The sequence below is a fragment of the Notamacropus eugenii genome, chromosome 4 (assembly GCF_028372415.1).
Source record: "Notamacropus eugenii isolate mMacEug1 chromosome 4, mMacEug1.pri_v2, whole genome shotgun sequence".
Taxonomy (NCBI): Eukaryota; Metazoa; Chordata; class Mammalia; order Diprotodontia; family Macropodidae; genus Notamacropus; species Notamacropus eugenii.
The window spans coordinates 233,625,827-233,644,262 of NC_092875.1; the positions used below are offsets into that span (position 1 = coordinate 233,625,827).

The window sequence follows — 18,436 nt, forward strand, 5'->3', positions numbered from 1 at the left end:
CTCTGCCAAAAGTAGGCTGGCATGTTTTATTATCTGTTCTCCAGCACCATTTATGGTTTTTAAGTTATTTAACAATTCACTTTCCTTTTAGTGATCTTTTCATTTATACCGTTTTTAGTCATTGTACATATTCTTCTTATTCTCTTCACTTCAGTAGAAATCTTCCAAGGTTTCTCTGAATTCCTTTTGTTTATCATTTCTTACAGAAGTTGCATAAAGTTTTAATTGGACCTCTGTGGTTCCATAAAATGCTACTATTACTTGCCCCACCCCCATCCTAAAGTTAAATGAATAAACAATCCATTCAAATCATGAGGGACAAAAGGGGCAACCATGGTGGCTAATTAGGAAGTGAATGGCCCTGGATATTCCACTCTTTCCACAAGGTATAATCAAGTTACCAGAGAATGCATCCCAAACACTCTTTACATTTCAGACTCCCCTTCATTGAGAAGGGCTGATCTAAGTAGTCAGGGACCAAACTGGGTCTTGTCCAGTGAATCCAGTTTATTACAGGCAATCTGTAATTATCCCTGAAAATAACTAATTAAGAAAAAATTATTTTTTTCAAGGGAGGAGGTGAGAGGGGAAAAGTGAAACTTACTCTCTTCACATATGTCTTAAGGAGGGAAAAACATGCTCACTAAATTTGGTGTGAAAATCTGTCTTACACTACAGAAAAGTAGGGGAAAAGGGGACAAGTGGGGTGAGGAGGATGATAGAAGGGAGGGCAAATGGGAGAAGAGAGTAACTAGAAGTAAACACTTTTGGGAAGGGACAAGGTTAAATGAGAGAATAGAAAAAGGGGGGCAACAAGGTAGGATAGAAGGAAATATGGTTAGTCTTACACAACATGACTATTATGGAAGTCTTTTGCAAAATGACACATACATAGTGTGTATTGAATTGCTTGCCCTCTCAGTGAGGATGGGTGGGGAGGGAGGAAGAGAGGTTGGAATTCAAAGTATTAGAAATGAATGTTGAAAATTGTTATTGCATACAACTAGGAAATAAGAAATACAGGTAATGGGGTATAGAAATTTATCTTGCCCTGCAAGACAAGAGAGAAGATTGGGGATAAGGGAAGGGAGGGGTGTGATAGAAGGGAGTATACATTGAGGGAAGGGGTAATCAGAATCCAAAGTAGTATGGGGTAGGGGGAGGGGAGAGATGGGGAGAAATATTGGAACTCAAAATTTTGTGGAAATGAATGTCGAAATCTAAAAATAAATAAAATATTAAAAATAATAATAAAAATAAAAAATAATTTGCTGAGTGCCATGTAGCCATCTATCCCATTTTTTAACCTGTAACTATCAATAATTCTGTAACCAATTGTAGAAATTAATTTCTGTAGAAAATGGGCTTGAGGAAGTTAAAGGATTTGTCCATGGTCACACAGGCAGGAAGCATCAGAGTCAGGATTTTAATCTGTGTTTATCTCCAACTCTTCACTGCAACAGCCTGCCTCCTCCATAAATCAGTCAGCCAGCAAGCCTACAGTATTACAGGCACTAGGAACGCCAGTCCAAGAAAATTATGGTAAATTTAGGTAGTTTGATATATAAGCTAAAAATTATTTCATATTTTGATTTCCCAGCCAGTTGGTAAAGTTTAGTTCATTAATATCTGCATCAAATAGTAGATTACAGTTTATTAACATGGAAATCTGTTTTCAGTTTTGTTAACGGTGTCACCATAAATTAGGGGAAAAAAGATAATGTAGTCACAACTTTCATCAAATTAAATGGCTCTTTTGCTTCTGATGAGGATCCATAACACAAAGTAGTTTTTAAGTTAAAGAACTTTTATTCAGTCATTAGTTATGTTCTTTTGACACTATTCATTTTTTTAGGCAGCTGATTTTACTTCTAGATTTATACAGTCCCAGAGATGTATATGATTACTTACGGCCAATTGCTCTGAATCTATGTGCAGACAAAGTTTCTTCTGTTCGTTGGATTTCCTACAAGTTGGTATGTGCTAAACTTTTAAATTTGGGATAAGGAAGCTGTAAATAAATAACCATATAGAAGTTATCCTTTATTTCTCCAATTTTACATTCCTAGGTTAGTGAAATGGTAAAGAAACTGCACATGGCTACGCCATCAACATTTGGAGTAGACCTCATAAACGAACTTGTGGAAAATTTTGGCAGATGCCCAAAATGGTCTGGTCGACAGACATTTGTCTTTGTCTGCCAGGTAAATGAAGGGTTTCTTCTTTTATTTATCTTTTGCCTGTCCTTTTATGGGAACCTTTTCTTTTTTGCCTTCTCTGTTCTTAATAAGCAGTACTTTCACATTCTGTTGCTTTCAGTACATGCGTTTTGAGTGACTCACCTAATCACAGAAATAATCTGTGTAGTCGGAAGAAACAGTTGCCATAATCCTTTTGCTATCTATTGGCATGGGAGGTGAGGGTTGGCAGTCAGTTTTTGTTGCTGCAGGTAGTCATAAGATTCCTGAAAATTTGGGTCCCCTAAAAATGTTCTTAGGGGAAAAAATTTGCAGAATTTGTTTTAAAGTTGTCATCACACTCCATTGAGGCAGTGTCCTCCACATATACTGTGATTTAAATGTAAAATGGGCAGCACTTTTTAAAAGATAGGTCTAAAAGATACTGTAAGATTTTATGGACCAACATTACAACTTGTATGCTCTCAATTCTAAATTCTCAATACTTTTTTCTTACCAGACTGTCATTGAGGATGACTGCCTTCCTATGGACCAGTTTGCTGTGCATCTGATGCCACATTTGTTAAATTTAGCAAATGATAGTGTTCCAAATGTTCGAGTACTACTTGCAAAAACATTAAGACAAACTCTCTTAGAAAAAGGTTGGTGGTGATGGGGGAGGAGGGGTTCATTTTTGGTAATTATTTGAGTCACTGTCAAGAAGCAGTCAAGTCCACAAGCATTTATTTAGTGTCTGCTATGTGTGGGGCAATGTGCTAAGGGCTAGTGATGGAAAAGCAGGCCAAACAAATAGTCCTGCCCTCAAGAAATTCACAATCTAATGAGAGAGACAATATGCACACATTCAAAATAAGATATAAAAGGATAAATTGAAGACAATTTTTAAAGGAAGGCACTGGGATTAAGAGCAGTCAGGAAAGGTGTCTTGGAAAAAGTGGAACTTTAGGTGAGACTTGAAGGAAGCCAGGAGGCAGAAATGAGGAGGGGAAGCATTTCAGACCTACTGAACAGCCAATGAAAATGCCTGGAATTCAGAGCTGGGAGTGTTGTGTGTTGAGGACAGCAAGAAGATGCCGGTGTCACTGGACTTCAAGAGTATGTAGAGAGGAAGGAGTAAGGTATAAGAAGGCAGTAAGAGAGAAAAGTAGAAAGGGGCTGGGTTATGGAGGCTTTTAAAAACCAAACAAAGGCTTTATGTTTGATCCTGGAAACAACTGTTGTCCGCTGGAATTGACTAATTGGAGGGGTAGGGGAGGACAGAGAGAGTTGGGATATGGTCAGACTTTTGACAATGGAGTATATGATGAACTGGAGTTAGGGAGAGCCTTGAGACAGGAAGACCGGCCTGAAGACTATTGCACTAGTCAAGGCACGAGGGTCTGCACCCAAGGTGGTGGCAGTGTTGAGAGAGAAGGAGGTGTACACCAAAGCTATTGAATACAATGAACAGAATGTGGCAGCTGATTATGGGGAGGTGGGGGTTGAGAGGGAGGAATTGAGGATGACATGTAGGTAGTAAGCCTGGGGGACCCAGGGCAGTGCTCTTGACATTTAGAAGAGGACAGGGTTTGGGGAAAAGATAAGTTCAATTTGGACATATGAGAATAGTATTGAATGTTATCTTTGTCACATATATACTTGTATATGCAGAACTTGTGGCACAGGCACATTTAATGTGGCAGTTTGTTCTTTTTGTCTGTCCTGTTTTCCTTTATATGTCCGTTCAATTCAGCAAATACTGAATTTTCTGTTTTATTGCTGCCTGTAGACAGTTGCTTCATGTGCACTCAATAATTATAATCTAACCAGGGGGAAATCTTTATCCTAAAGAAATGTTCTATTAAAAATCGAGTAGCAATTTCCTGGCCTTCTCCTCCACCTGGAGTAGTCTTCTTGCTTTTTCAGACTTGCTTAGTTTCACTGTCCTCAGTGATTGATATTCTCATGGATCCCAACAGCAAGAAATAGAGATTTGACATTGGCCATAGCCTTCTGTGGAGAGATGTGTAGCTGTGTGTGTGTGTGTGTACATACATACATACACACACATATATGTATATATATGGAATACAGATATTCCTTATGTATAGGGAATATAGTCCTGGAATAGTCTCCAAAATACATACAGTTTTGCCGTCAGTACACTTACTGCCATTTTGCTCATTCATTTCAAGCCCATATGAACTTAAATTATTCATGCTGGTCAAGATGCTGATATTTGCCTTACATCAGATATTTTAAAGTCAGGAATTGGTATCTTCATCTTCCATAGTACCCAGCACAGTACCTTGTACAAGATTAGAGCTCAATAAATAATCTGAAGAAGAGTGCAGATGAAAACAGTGCTTATTTTCCTTTGCTTGAAATTCCTACAACTAGGTGTAATTATTTTCATTAAACAGTAAAGATGAAATAAAGGCATTTTATTATCCTTTGAGAGACTTTTAAAAAGTGTTTCTCTTCTGCTGAGATGCACTTCTCATACAGCTGCAGGGAAGAGCTCGTCCCTTCTATAAAGCTCACTGTATTAGGTCAAAGGAAGGAGAGCTGCGGACAGTCACTGAATTTCCTGTGAAGGAAGCGATGACAAAAAGACTCCTATCATTTACTATGCTAAGTTATGTCTTTAGAAGTGTTTTCACAATAATTGGAATATACCTAATATATTAGTACCACTTGGTTTTGAATAATAGTAAGGAAGTATTCATTTAGTAGACAGTTTTAAATCTTTAAACCATAGGAAAAAAAAATCTGCAGATTTCCAGGTTATTTTGGCAGTTTTCACATGATAACCAGTTTAGAGTTAGTATGGCAAAGGAGGGATAGTTCCGGGCTTGAGGGCAGGAAGACCTATGTTCAGCACGCAGCTCTGACACTAGCTAGATACTCCTGGACAAGTCACTCAAGCTTTATGTTTGAGGCAGCCCCTGGAAACTTAGTACAGCAGTCACAGAGAGGTTGTGATTGACAAAAAAGTCACAGATGGTTGACATAGTCACATGATAGATTCAGTTCAGAATTCATCAGAAAGACACCTTATCATAGAATTTCAAAGCTGGAAGGGTCCTCAAGAGCCATTTGGCTCAAACCATATATTTGGAATTTCAAACCCATGTCCCCCACCTTTAAAAAGAAGGTTTTTAATTAATTGCTTAGCATTCAGTTTCAGTGGTTCTAGTGCTGTTCTCTCCATTTCCATTGCTGTAATCATTGCGCTCACTCCTTCCTTGCTTCTGCTTACTTCATTTTGCCTTAGTTCATGTGATTCTTTCCTCCCATACTTATCCTACCTATCCTACGGACCATTTCTGAAGCACAGCCATATTCCACTACATTCATGTGCCACAACTTATTCAGCCATTCCTCAAACAGTGGGCATTTACTCTGTTTCCAGATGTTTGCTACTGCAAAAAGTGCTCCTCCAAATATTTTGGTGTATGTAGGACTTTGGTGGTTATCATTGACTTTCACTAGGGGTAAATGCCTAGCAGAAGAATGAGTCTCTTCATTATTGAGTCACTTTGTTGGAATCGCTCCAAATTACACAGTAGACATATTCAAAATTAGCACTTGAAAAACATTAAATCTTGTTGCACTTATTTTGTTTTCATTTACAGAGTATTTCTTAAGTTCTGCTAATTCTCATCAGGAAGCTGTGGAACAGACGATTATGGCTCTTCAGATGGATAGTGACAGTGATGTCAAATATTTTGCAAGCATTCACCCTTCCAGTAACAAAATTGCTGAAGATGCTATGAGTACAGCTTCTTCAACTTATTAAAGAGCCCAAGTCTCATTGTCTCTTCTGCTTAAACTCCACAAGTGCTCCTCACATGGATGATCTGGGACAGCCTTTTCTGAAGGAGGAAAGATCTCCCTCTCTTGCCAGACCTAACTACAGGTGCCAGTTACCTCCACCTGACGCCAGGGATCTTAAGAGTCAAGAGAAAGTGTGGTAAACTAGCTCATCTTGACTTTAGGAAATACTAATTTCTCAGAGGATTATACTTGTCACCGAAGCCTTAAATCCTTCTGTCTTCCTGAATGAATGAAACTTGAATTGGCAGAGCATTTTGGAAGGGATGACAGTCCCAAAACCTGCATTGTTTTCTCCTTGCGAGTTAACTTAGCAAGTTTTACTTTAGCAACCAGTAGATGTAATTCTCATAGCCAGAAAGGCAGATGTATTGTAACAGGATGTAAAAGAGGCCTCCAGTATTAGCTCTAAACATTTTTATCCAGGCAAGGACCTGATTGGGGTGCTGTGGCTTGCTGCCTGGCCCCTTCCTGAGTAAGTGTGAATAGTTTTTGATGTGTGTAAATTGGGAAAATAGAAATGTTTGGATTTCTCTTAAGGGCTTGATGCTAACACTAAACTAGAATCTGATTTTAACTCTTAAGTGCAGCATATTGCTGTATCCATTAGCAGAAACCTTTGCTGAATACCTATGTCCTATTTTTTTCATGCTGGTCATGACCTGAAGGAAATTTATTAGCACGTGTACTATATGTCAGGTATTTTTAACTGGATCATGATCAGCTCTGAGGTGCAGCTTTGTTCTTCCCATACTGTACATACCTGTGACCACTCTGGGGAGCACCACAGTCTTTAATCATGTTGTTTAAAACTGTTGTGACACAAGTTGTTCTCCACTTGTCCAAATAAAATTTATTAATAAGATGTACATACTCTTGTCTGGTTTTAGACACTTGGAAATAAATGTGATTGATGATCTGTATTTATGACTTAGTACAATATGGGGAACTAGATTAATTAAAACCTCATTTGCCTTAAGTAGTTTAATATTTTCTCCAAGGCTCTAAAAATTTATGTGTCCTTTAGTATTTCTGGCAACCCAGCAGTGGATATCACTGAAATCTTAACCCCTCTATACCAGACTCCAAGTAGTCTTTGGGGTCAAAGAGAAAAATCAGATGTGTCACAGGTACCTTTGTTTTACCTGAAGGATTTTTGGCTCCTAGTTTGAAGAACCCAGCTAGGAAGAGCAACGTTCTGCATTTGGTTGGAATCTGATAGCTACAAGAAATGCTAGGGTGGGATGAAAACATACAAAATAAATCCTCTAGATCTGCCCAATTACTGACCCGCACAGATAGAATAGCCAAAAGGTCCCCCAAACAATTTGGAGATATATACAGGGAAAGGAGTATAAACATTGTCTGTGTTTGAATATTTAAGGAGCATTTATTTATGCCACCTCCCTCTGCTATGCTAGCTAACATGCAGCTAATTTAGGGTCCAGAACCTGTCTTCCCTCATTTTGAATTTTCAGTCTGTTTTCTAGTGACAACTGATTAACTGATTAGTTGGCTAGAGCTTATTTATTAGTGTATTGTTAATTTTCCTGTTTATAAGGCAAAATAATGTATGATACCCTTTCCCCAAAATTCTTAGTTCTTTAAAAGTCATAGAACGCTGTAACAATTCCATTTGATAAAAAGGCAGAGAGAAATTATATCCCCCCTGTAACATCACTATTCTTAATACATTAATCAAGCATATATTAAGCCCCTACTATGTAGGCCCAGTGGTAAGCATGAAATACCTGATGCCTGCGTGTAAGGTGCTCACAGTCTTGTGGGGAGACAACATGCAAATCTTAAAGTCCTCCTATACTGCACAAGATGGGATTTGAACTGAGTCTTGAAGGAACCTAGGAGATGGAGGGGAGGTGGGGAGTGGTGTTTGAGGAGGGAAAGCTTAAAACTAGTATTTCCGGTCCTGGGCTGTTAACATCTATAAATGTAAACAAGTGCCAAATTTTTCTTTCACTGTTTTTAGGCTGCTTAGGGTATTGTTCTAGGAAGCATCTTGAAATGAATAACAAATCCTAAAGAACCTTCAGCTAAACCATTACTCAATTCTTCAAAGATCTGCTTAATGATAGGCAGCCTTAACTGAGGAGCAATATATATGGAAAGGGAAATCATTTGGAATTAAAGAGCACCTGTGTTCAAACCTGGCTTCTACTTCAATAACTTAACTTTGGGCAAGTTGATTTCTCTCAGCCTTGTCTTTTTCTCCGTAAAATGAGACAGAGGATTGGACTAGATGTTTTAAGATCTCTTCCAGCTCTAAATCTGTAATCCTAAATGTCTCATGAACTTAGGCTTTGTTTGAGAGTAAACACACTTGAAATGAGAGGTTTTTAAAAGGATAGTTCTTTAATAATTAGTCACATGTGCTCTAAAGACTAGTCTAGGTATAACTTGCTCTACTTTTTTCAGGCATGTTATGGGGAAACGAGCTGAGCTGACCATGGGGAACAGGAGCTGAACTCCTGAAGATAGCAAAGGGTTTTGGAACCGAATATAGCCTCTGATCAGTCAGGATCAGTTTAGGCAAGAAAATTTTGGCTTCCAGCAGCAGCAGCAGCAAGAGGCTGGGTGGTGAAGAGAGATAAGGTAGAAAAAATGAAAACACATTCCTCATGGAATGTTATGAGGTAAAAAAGGAAGGAAGAAAAAAAAAAGCACAGCAAATTTATTTGTACTTACCCTATCTCAATGTAAACCTGAGAGAGAGTGGTTACAATTACTGCTCCTGACATGCTTTCTATAATCTGAGAAGAATTTTTAGACAATCGTTGATCTTTTTACATTCTTGAATGCCCAGGGGCCAGCCTTGAAATTACTTTTAAAATTTCTGAAGTCATTCATCACTCAGAAAGGTCATTCAAATCAGTTTAGGAAATAAAGTTTTCATCATGAAACCTTAGCTAACACTTCCCTAGTTCAAGTCATAAGAGCAACTGTACAAACATGAAAAGCTGTGTCTGCTTTGTTTTGTAAAACAAAAATCCCAGTCTTGTAATGTTCCCAACAGCTTCCTGAACTGCCTGATTTCTGGGCAAAGTGAGGGGACCTTCTTGTAGCTTTGAATCTGAGAGGCACTGCAGAGCATGCATGCCAGAAGGCTTCCAGGGCTTTTGCTATATTACCAAACTATCTTTGAGTACACAGTAAATCTTCCACTTTGCAGAACTTAGTCCTGTGTTGTTCAAAGAATGTATGACATTGAAGGCAGCAGGATTTTTTTGCCCACAGGATCCTAGGAGCAAACGCATTTGACAGCTGCACCCTTGGGGAATGGAGGGGATGACAGGGATTTAACTGACCAGGTCCAGGAAAAACTGACGCTACTTCAGCCCTGAAATGTGGCAGAACATTTCCATGTATGGTAATGCTCTCAAAGAGCAAGATATAGGAGAGGAGTTGAGACAGGGAATTGGAGGAAACTTAATTCCAGCTCAAAACAAATGATTTTTAAAAATCACTAACTGGCTGACTCAAACCAAAAGAAAGTGAGAGTTCCTTCCTCAGCTATAAACTCAGAAAAAAAAGCCTTATTGGACTAATACACTCCAGCATAGGACTTCTTAAACTTTTTTCACTTGTGACCCCTTCGGTGCTTCTTAAGCTGTGGGTTATGACCCCATGGTCATTCTAGCAAATACTACACTGTCACACCTAGCTTTCTGTTCTTAGAGGTCTAGCCAGGGACTAGAAGTGACTTTTTTTTCCACGTAGGCTAGAAAGTCTTCTCTAGGTAGAGAAATGAACTGAAAATAGAATCAACAAAAGTGAGGAGTATGGTAGGGTGGGGTTCACACAGGAAGCTGAGGCTTTGTCAACTAATGGGGTCTTAGACCAGGCTTTCAATGTGGACAGACCAAACGTGCCCTGCCAAGCCTTACTTCTAACACCACGTTCTTGACTCAGTGGTGCTAGATGCCTTCCTCGCTGGCATTTGGGTTTCAGGTTTTGTTGCTAAGGAAGTGATTTCTTTGTATTAAAACTTTGAAAAAGTAGATGGGGTGGGGCAGGGCTCTAAACAAATAATCCCTCCTCCAGATTTGAATGACTAAGCTCCTTCTCATCTGTACTAAAGCTCCCAAGTGTGTTTAAGCTCAGCCCCTCCAAAATCTGGAAATGTTGATTAGGGAGCTGGGGACTCCTGAAGGGTCCAGGCTGATTAGATTTTTCTGCATAGACACTAGGGTTTAGAGGAAGAAATGCTGGATTTAGCTTAATTAAAATTAAACTGAGCAACACTAAATGACAGAATATCGAATATCCCATCTTTGTAAATGTTCTTGTAAGGTTCCACATACTAACTAGACCACAGGAGCAAGAAATGGGCCTCATATTTCATGTTGATTCCACAATCCTGACCTAAAGCTATGGGCAGCTTGACCTAGATTGCTTCACCCCACCCCACCCCCTCCCCCGCCAAATTCTTTGGATTATCCTCAATTGAATGGAGGGGGTGGTGTACCAAGACAACACAAGGAATCTGGATACTCAACGTCCTCAGCTTAAAACATCAACTTTCCCCAAGCCTCATCAGTAAAAATAGGCCCCGGGTGTTGATATTGATCAAAGGTAGGTTTATCGTTCTTTCAGGATTCTTCGACTGCTGTCTTTTAACCAGGCCTATCAAAAACTGCAACCCTAGATATCTCACTGCTTGCTTGGTGCTTTGATCATTCAGTTGTCAAATAGAAATACGACCAAATATTAAAAATTCTGTTCCTATAAACTTAAAAAAATCAACAAAGGTACAGGTTAGTAATTGGAGAGCAGTGCTCAAAAAGATAGTTGCTGGCTTTTGCTCTTTTCCTGCCCCTTAGGTGGGCCTGTACATATGGATGCTAAAGACAAAGGAAACCTGTAAATGACTTAGTAATCCTAAAGCACAGGTCTGACCACAGCATTCTCTTCTTCGGAAATCATCAGCTTCAGCTGAAAGACAGAAGACTCTCCTTTCACCCCAGACTGATTTCCTATTTCTCGACATTCCAGCCAAACTCCCTTGTCCCATCTCACCTTGGTGCTTCCCATACTTGGACACATTTTCTCCAAGACCTAGTTCAGATGCTAGGTCCTATGTGCTTTCGTGATGCCCTTAGTTTTTAGTGTTAACTGCCTCTTCAAATTTTATTGTATTTACTTATCATGTGTGCATCTATCCATCCCCCCCACCCCAAGAGTGGTAAGGTTCTTAAGGACAGAAGACTTGACTATTGCTCTGTATCCTAGGTGCTTATTTATTGAATTAGTCAAAAGGGAGAACATTCAGCATAAATAGCATTATATTACTGCAAGTTATCACCCCCTATTCAAGAATTAAGTGAGGTATGTGACACTAAGCATGGATCTGAAGAACACTACATTCTACGTGGTGTATTATCAATTCCATTTTCAACTAGTTAAGTCAACTTATTTAAGGACACAGTAAAATAATCTGCACCATCACTTCTAATATAACTGTCTTTTACCTAAGTACTTAATTCTTCACGTATCCTGGTTAGAATCCCTGACCCCACCGCTTTTCTTCTCACCTGTCAGAATACCCAGGCAAGTCAAAGAATCAAAACTAGGACCCATTTCCCAGAGGAAGAAAAAATCCTCCAGTGCCCTTATTTGGCTTGAACAACAGAACAAGGCACCAAACTCTCCAACTGTTGTGAATGTGTAACAAAGCCAGAAACAGCTTACTCATTTTGTCTGCTAGACAAAAGTGCAAGAAAACAAAATCCAAAACCCCAGAGAAAGAGGAAGAAGTATTTTCAGTCAGTCACAACTGGGGTCAATTCTATGTATTTCCCCACTTGTTTGCTCTGAAGAACTATGTAACATTACAGTTGTTTCAAAGATGACTATCTTAGGGAGGAAGAAATAATGTTATTTGTATCCTGAATGCTCTAATGAATCCAGGAGGTTTCCAACTCTGATCTGGTCTAGTTTCAGTCTTGAGTTTTGATATCAGATCCAAGGCATGACCCCTTGAGAGGCACCAGCTTACAAATATATTTTATATCCCACATTGTATGAAAGCTTTTAGGAAAAATGATGTTTATAAACATCAGGCCAGAAAATTTTCCCTCTTTTAGATACTTCAAAGGTCATCTGAAACAGTACAGCAGAGGTTCTTGTAACAGGAAATATTATCATTGGTTTCCTTTAATTCTATGTATTTTATTTTCAATATTGTTAAATCAAGATGCAAAGCAGTAACAATATTTTTTCCTAAGTTTTAATTTGTAAAAATTCTTAAGTCCTTTTTAGGGTTACATCATGTTCAAAGAAGTCAAACCTAAACTTTTATTCAAAGCCAATATTTGCAAAATATAGCTAGGAGCAAGTGTTAATTCAATGCATAAGCTTAAAGTTAAGTGCAGCTGGTGAATAGATACTTCGCTTTCAGTAAAAGAACCAGTTAAGAGTATAGCAACATTTTACAAAACATTGGTTAAAGTGCCAATTTTTGTTACTAAAAACATAGCCACCTTGGTTAGTTGACCTACTTGGTTACTGCCTAAGAAGACCATGCCACACTCCCCACGTAAGCTTGTTAAGTTTCACAGGTAATCCCTTTCATGACCACCTAACGCCAACCTTCTGGCTTGTGCAAATCAATAGGAGCCCTTGGTCACAAAACCATCACCATGACTAAAAACAATAAATATGTCTTTACATGTGAATGTCAAGTTTCTAGAAAATGAGTTTTAAGTTCCTTCAACTCCTGCCTCTTACACGTAACAGACTGTGGAATCTGCTCCAGGAGGGGGTTGATAGGGAGTGGTGGTAGGGGGTGTCTTGTAAAGAGTTCTCTATACCAGTGGGATCACAGGTCCAGTCCTCCCTCCCACCAATGCCACCAAAAGCCTTCCCCCTCTCCCTCCATACATAATCCATCCTCTTGCTTTCCACAAGATACATTTAAAACCATCCCAAAGAAATGAGCATTTAAGAAAGTGGAAACTTTTTTTTCCCAAATGGCTGCTTGAATTTATTTGCTTGATGCTTAATGGTCCTGGCACAAAATAAAAGTTAGCCAATATTAAGAGAATGGAAACACTGATTAAAAAATCATAACAGCTTGATAGAAATTAGTGTTTACATAAACAAAAAAGTAACCTTAAATATTTTTGCCAGCAAATAGAAAATGAATGTAACAACACTAAGAAGGCTTTATATATTTACGTTCATCACTTGACCGTATTTTAGTCACCACAATATCTTCTCTCCAGATTTTAAAAAAATAGTATGTTGTTTTCTATAACATATCAAAGCTTTTTTTTTTGTACAAAATCAAATAATGGCCAACAATTCACAACAGTGCAATAGGTAGAGGATACAACCACATCCAAGAGGTGCTGAAAATAAATACTCAAAATTCTAGGGAATAAAGATTACCAATGCTCTTGGGGTTCATTTTTATAGGTTGAATATTTGACAAATTTCGTGGACATCATTTAGTCTCTAACAGAAAAGAATAACTGTCTTAAACAGAAAATGGCCTAAGAAGACAGGTGTTAGGGAAGCATCACTGCTTTTAGGTATAAATCTCAATGAATTAATAAAGGAAAAGAACAGCATAGCAACTATTAAAAAGTAATGGTTTTCTATTGCTGAATCCTATCAAACGGGAGGCTATAAATCAGGCTCACTTGAAAGACAGAATTTAAGATTTTGTTCGAGAGAGTATATGGCTTAACCAGGCAAAGAGACATTACATGCTAGCCTAAGCAAGCAATAGAAATCCACCTGTATTTAGTAAACGATCAGTTACATTAAAGATTTGCCCACTTCTGTGTGGAAAGGAATTTGGAGAAGGCCAACAGCCTCCAACCAGTTTTGTGGAAAAGCCGCGAAAAACACAAAGTTACTTGCTGATTAATGATGTGGCCAAAATTAGCAACAAGTGGGCCTACCTCCTCCCTTTCTGTTCCTTGTGGCTCCTGCTGCCAAACAGTTCTGATACAGGAGAGCATCGAGGGCAATAACATCTGTCTTACTGGGACTGAACCAGGCAGTCCTGGAGTGGTGTGAAGTTATTTTAGTGTAGTCTAGAATTGCAAAGTTAGAATTTATAAGGATATATAAAAGTAGCCCGTTAGCCCAAGCCATTCTTGTCCATCATGAAAGGTTCAGATGGCTCCCCCATTATGCACCAAAAAGGTATAAAAGGCACAAGCAAAAGTGACTACGTAAGCAGAAATCATGATGGGTGAAACAACAGATCAATTCACAAGGCAGATAATAATTCGTGTCTGATTTGTTTTCCCCTGAAAAGAGAGCTCAAGCCTCCAATTCTGCTGTAGTGAAAACAAAAAAAAAATTTTTTGGTTTAAAAAAAATTAAACTATTCTTGACAATTAAGTTTTGAGGTTCATTTTATGTGAACTGAAGCAAATTAATGTTCAAATAAGCTAACTCTATCTGGAAAACACATCTGTCCCCTCCAAGCCTGAAAATGCTTTCACTGCTTTGTACAATTGTGTAACCTGAGCCTGATGGGTAGAATTCATACATATGAAAGAGACAAGCATCCCCAGGATTAAAAGACATCTTTACATAATGTACACCAGAAAAGATGTGTGCACTTTTATTCTCAGTATTACAGTAAATTGCACAGTCCTTGTTAAGTCTAGTAGATTTCATCGATGCCTTACAGGCTGATCATATCGGCGTTTCCTTCCGGTCTTTGCTTGGGGATGGCTTTGCTTGCTCCTTGACCGCCTTTGGCTGCTGCTCTTTCGCCGCTTTTGTTTCAGCTACACTGTCTCTTTGCTGCTGAGGTCCGCCCCCACGCTTTTCTGGCTCTTCATCTTCCTGCACCTGCTGCTCAGATTTTGCTCGCTGCATCTGGAGCAGTCGAAGCTGCACTCGAAGCTCAATGATGGCCTCTCGCTCTTCGTGAATTGCTTGGTTCAAATGATTGTTCTTTATCTTTACCAGTAACAGAGGGAACAGTGTCAATTAAGCAGTGAGGACAAAAAATAAATGGTTACTCAATGGCAAAGAAATTCGACACAGTGGTCTCTTTGTTGCAGTAAGCTCGACTAGGAAAGAAAAAAATACTGTTTCCTTTGGTGACTACATGCTTACAATCATTTAAAGAAATATGCCAGTGTTTAATTATTGCCCCACCCACTTAGCATTTCTTGACTGACCACAGAACACAGTCCTTCAACATGGCAAGGGTAGAAGGAACCTCATCTTTATAATCTGGTGGGAAAGATTCAGAGACAACAGGGAAAGACATGAGTTTGGATTCAAAACCATCCTTTATGACGGCTCTGTACGATATCTGAATGCACAAGTGGTAAGAACCATCAACCCTCAGTCATTCATACTGAGTATAGGAGTGTCGCACCTCCCAATTCCACCCATCTTCTAGACGTATTGGGTTTTAGAATACATTTTTGTACCTAAGAAATGGCTTGTCAGAGCTTATGAAGCTCTTGAAGCAAAAGAATCTGAAAAGCCACCAGCTCCTCAGCCATGTTCAAAACTGACTTGTGCAGCAGTACTGCTGGGAGTCTCAGCTGGGTTAGTAAGCAAGGGGCAAGGGGTTATACGTGGTATATCAAAGCATAAATGTCCCCTCTGGATGCTTATCTGGCTATGACCCTGAGGGCAGCTCAAAAACCTAACAGTTCTTTCTTGCTTAGGTATTTCCTAGCTATGAGATTCTGGGCAGTTCTTTTAACCTCTCTGCTCCAGTTTCAGCAATTCCCTAACGGAGTAGTTGTGAGGATCAAATTAAATCATACATGTAAAGTGCTTTTGGACACCACAAGGCACTATATAAATGCTAGGTAGCTATTACTGTTACTAAATCTTTCCTGGGGAGACAGGACACACTATACTGGTATGGTTTAAAAATTCTTTCCTGGAGTTGAAAGACATGTTCTTTGAGGTAATAAAAAAATGTTCAACCTCTTAGAGACAGTCTACCTCACCCCATACTAGATAATCTTGTAACCATGCTATTTTTCACTTTCTGAGAGGGAGAAGAATCCTGTCATGATAAAACCCTGTTGAAAATGACACTATTTAAGGGGATGGAGAGAGGTCATATAAGGTGACACAGGCTAGTATAGACACTATGTGGAGCAGGAGAATCTTGGTTCTAATTCCAGCTCTGTCCCTTTTGCCACCCAGGAACAATCCACTACATTTCCTCATCTGTAAAATAAGGGAGAATATCCAAGATACCTTCCCGTTCCATGCCTATAACCCTACAAACTCTTTGATCTACCACCAAGATCTCCATGTTCCCTCTTATTCTCAGTCTCAGCCATGTACAGGAAAAACAGCATATTTAGTACATACTCAGTCTCTCCAAAAAACCCTTCCCTCTCTTTCCAGAAGTCTGAGAAATATAGTAAGAGTGGCTATGAAATGGCAAATGTGTAGGAGCCATTATATCTCACAATACACTGTTTTTGGTTCATCACTGCCTAGGTATCCTCCTAGATGAATCATCTCAAAGTTGGAAGGAACCTCCAAGGGCAGCTAGTTCAACCTGATTAATAATTCCTTCTACAACATCCCAAATTCAACAGGAATCTATGAGGATTCCTACTGTTTCAGGCATTCTAACAGACATGGTGTATACAAAGAACAAAAATTCCTATTTTCACATTCTACTAGAACAAAGATAAGATACAGATGATACAAAATAATATGGGAAGGGGGAGGAGCGGCAGACAGTTGCTTCACTAACACTTGGATCAATACAGTTCTCCTTTAGATGGTGGCACTTGAGCTGAGCCTTAACTAGAGTTAAGGATTCCTGGTGGGAAAGCATCCTAGGTACAGGAAAAAGACTATTAAAAAGCAGGAGATGTTCCATGTACAGGGAACAGCAAACAGTCTGGTCTTGGCAGAACTTACGCTGTATGAAGGGGAAATAAAATATTATATACCTCTAAGGTAGGCTGAAGCTAAAGAGTGTATTAACTGCAAAACAGAGGAGTCTGTATTTTATCCTGGAGGTTAATAAGGAATCAATGAAGTTTCTTAAAAGATGTGACATGGACAGACTTAAACTTTAGGAATACCAATTATAGGGAGCTGTGTAGAGTGAGCTAGAAAGGGCAAACCAAATCTACTGTTAGTGCTGGCAAGAGATGCTGCCCTGAATCAGACTAGCAGCCTTGTGAGCAGAAAGAAAGGGAGTGAAGGTGAGAAAGGATGTGACACAGGATGTGGTGGCAAGAGGCACGCAACTGACTGGTTCTGAGAGTTAAGTGAAAATGAAGAATTAAAGCTCATTTAGAGATTGGGAATCTGGATGACTGAAAGAATAGTGGTACCCTTGATAGAAATCAAGATGTTAGGAAAGAGATTAGGAGGGAAAGGGAGATGATGAGTCATTATAGATATGCTGAGTTTGGTCTATGGGCCATCCAGGTGGACCTGTCCGGCAGGCAATCCCCAACAAATGGACATTCAGCCTTTACAGAAAGACAGATAATGAAGGGGAACCACAACTATGTACTTCTAAATAACTGGTGCAGTAGAGAGGGAGCCAGCCTTAGAGCCAAGAAGACCTAAGTTCAGTGTTGGCCTCTGGCTGGCTGTATGACGTACTCTAGGATACTCTCCAAGATTACAAACTGCAGAGAAATCATTGGTCCAGTCCCTTATCCCTAACCCTTTCTAATCATTACAAATTTTTCCTTAAAAAAAAAAAGCCTAAATCTGCATCTCTGTAACTTGTACCCAATGCCATGAGTTCTGCCACATGGAGAAATGTCTAATTAGGGTAACCCCTCTTCCAAAGGACATTCTTTAATTGAGGGAGGACATGAGAAGAGAATCACTCTCTTCTCTAGGCTAATAGCCACAATTCCATCAACCAGTCTTATTTCGTGATCTAAAAGTCCTTTATCATCCTGGTCATTCTCCAGATTGATCAACATCCTTTCAAAAAGGAACTCAGTACTGAACAGAATATTCCAGATGTGTCCAGATTCCAACTAGGAGAGAGCACAGTAAGTGTATCACCTCTAATTCTCTGGATACTGTGGACATGGTATTCATTGATTTGATTCTCTCCATCAAACCCTAGAGATTCACACTGAACTTACAATCCACTAAAACCCCCAGGGCTTTTGAATATGCACTTACTGCTCTCATAAAATCCCAGATTTCCCAGTCAAGCCCCTTCACCTCTAATGTGAGCAAACTAAGGTCCATTGTTGTTATTATCCAAGGGCACAACGGTTCTAGTAATAGTTCTTAGAAAGGTTCTCCTTCCTTGAATTTGGAGGAAGAAATTGGGTCTTTTCTTTATGCAAATATTCCTCCCCCCAACCCCATCTAGGGCTCATTTTAGTCAGCCTAAATAGTAGGCAGGAACAAAGATATGCCTTGAGGAAAAAAAGATATTCATCTGTCCAAGCAGAAAATGCCTG

The 18,436-nt window shown here is 39.2% G+C and overlaps 2 protein-coding genes across 12 annotated transcripts in view; one reads left to right on the plus strand and one right to left on the minus strand.

The window, feature by feature from the left end:
• PPP4R1 (protein phosphatase 4 regulatory subunit 1) overlaps window positions 1–13,316 on the plus strand; it is a 96,365-nt gene extending 83,049 nt beyond the window's left edge. For 6 of the 8 annotated variants that reach the window (XM_072604232.1, XM_072604235.1, XM_072604234.1 and 3 more), the window contains 4 exons: window positions 1,856–1,976; window positions 2,070–2,204; window positions 2,698–2,839; window positions 5,816–6,883. In XM_072604232.1, the coding sequence (XP_072460333.1) occupies window positions 1,856–1,976; window positions 2,070–2,204; window positions 2,698–2,839; window positions 5,816–5,979 (562 nt within the window). In that variant the 3' untranslated portion in view covers window positions 5,980–6,883. Of the gene's footprint in view, window positions 1–1,855; window positions 1,977–2,069; window positions 2,205–2,697; window positions 2,840–5,815; window positions 6,884–8,447 lie in introns of those variants that run through there. The other 2 variants (XR_011966039.1, XR_011966040.1) reach the window with 2 other exon arrangements.
• Window positions 12,988–18,436, minus strand: part of RALBP1 (ralA binding protein 1) — a 62,874-nt gene continuing 57,425 nt past the window's right edge. For 3 of the 4 annotated variants that reach the window (XM_072604241.1, XM_072604239.1, XM_072604240.1), the window contains exon 10: window positions 12,988–14,957. In XM_072604241.1, coding sequence (XP_072460342.1) covers window positions 14,688–14,957 — 270 coding nt within the window. In that variant the 3' untranslated portion in view covers window positions 12,988–14,687. The other variant, XM_072604242.1, reaches the window with a different exon arrangement.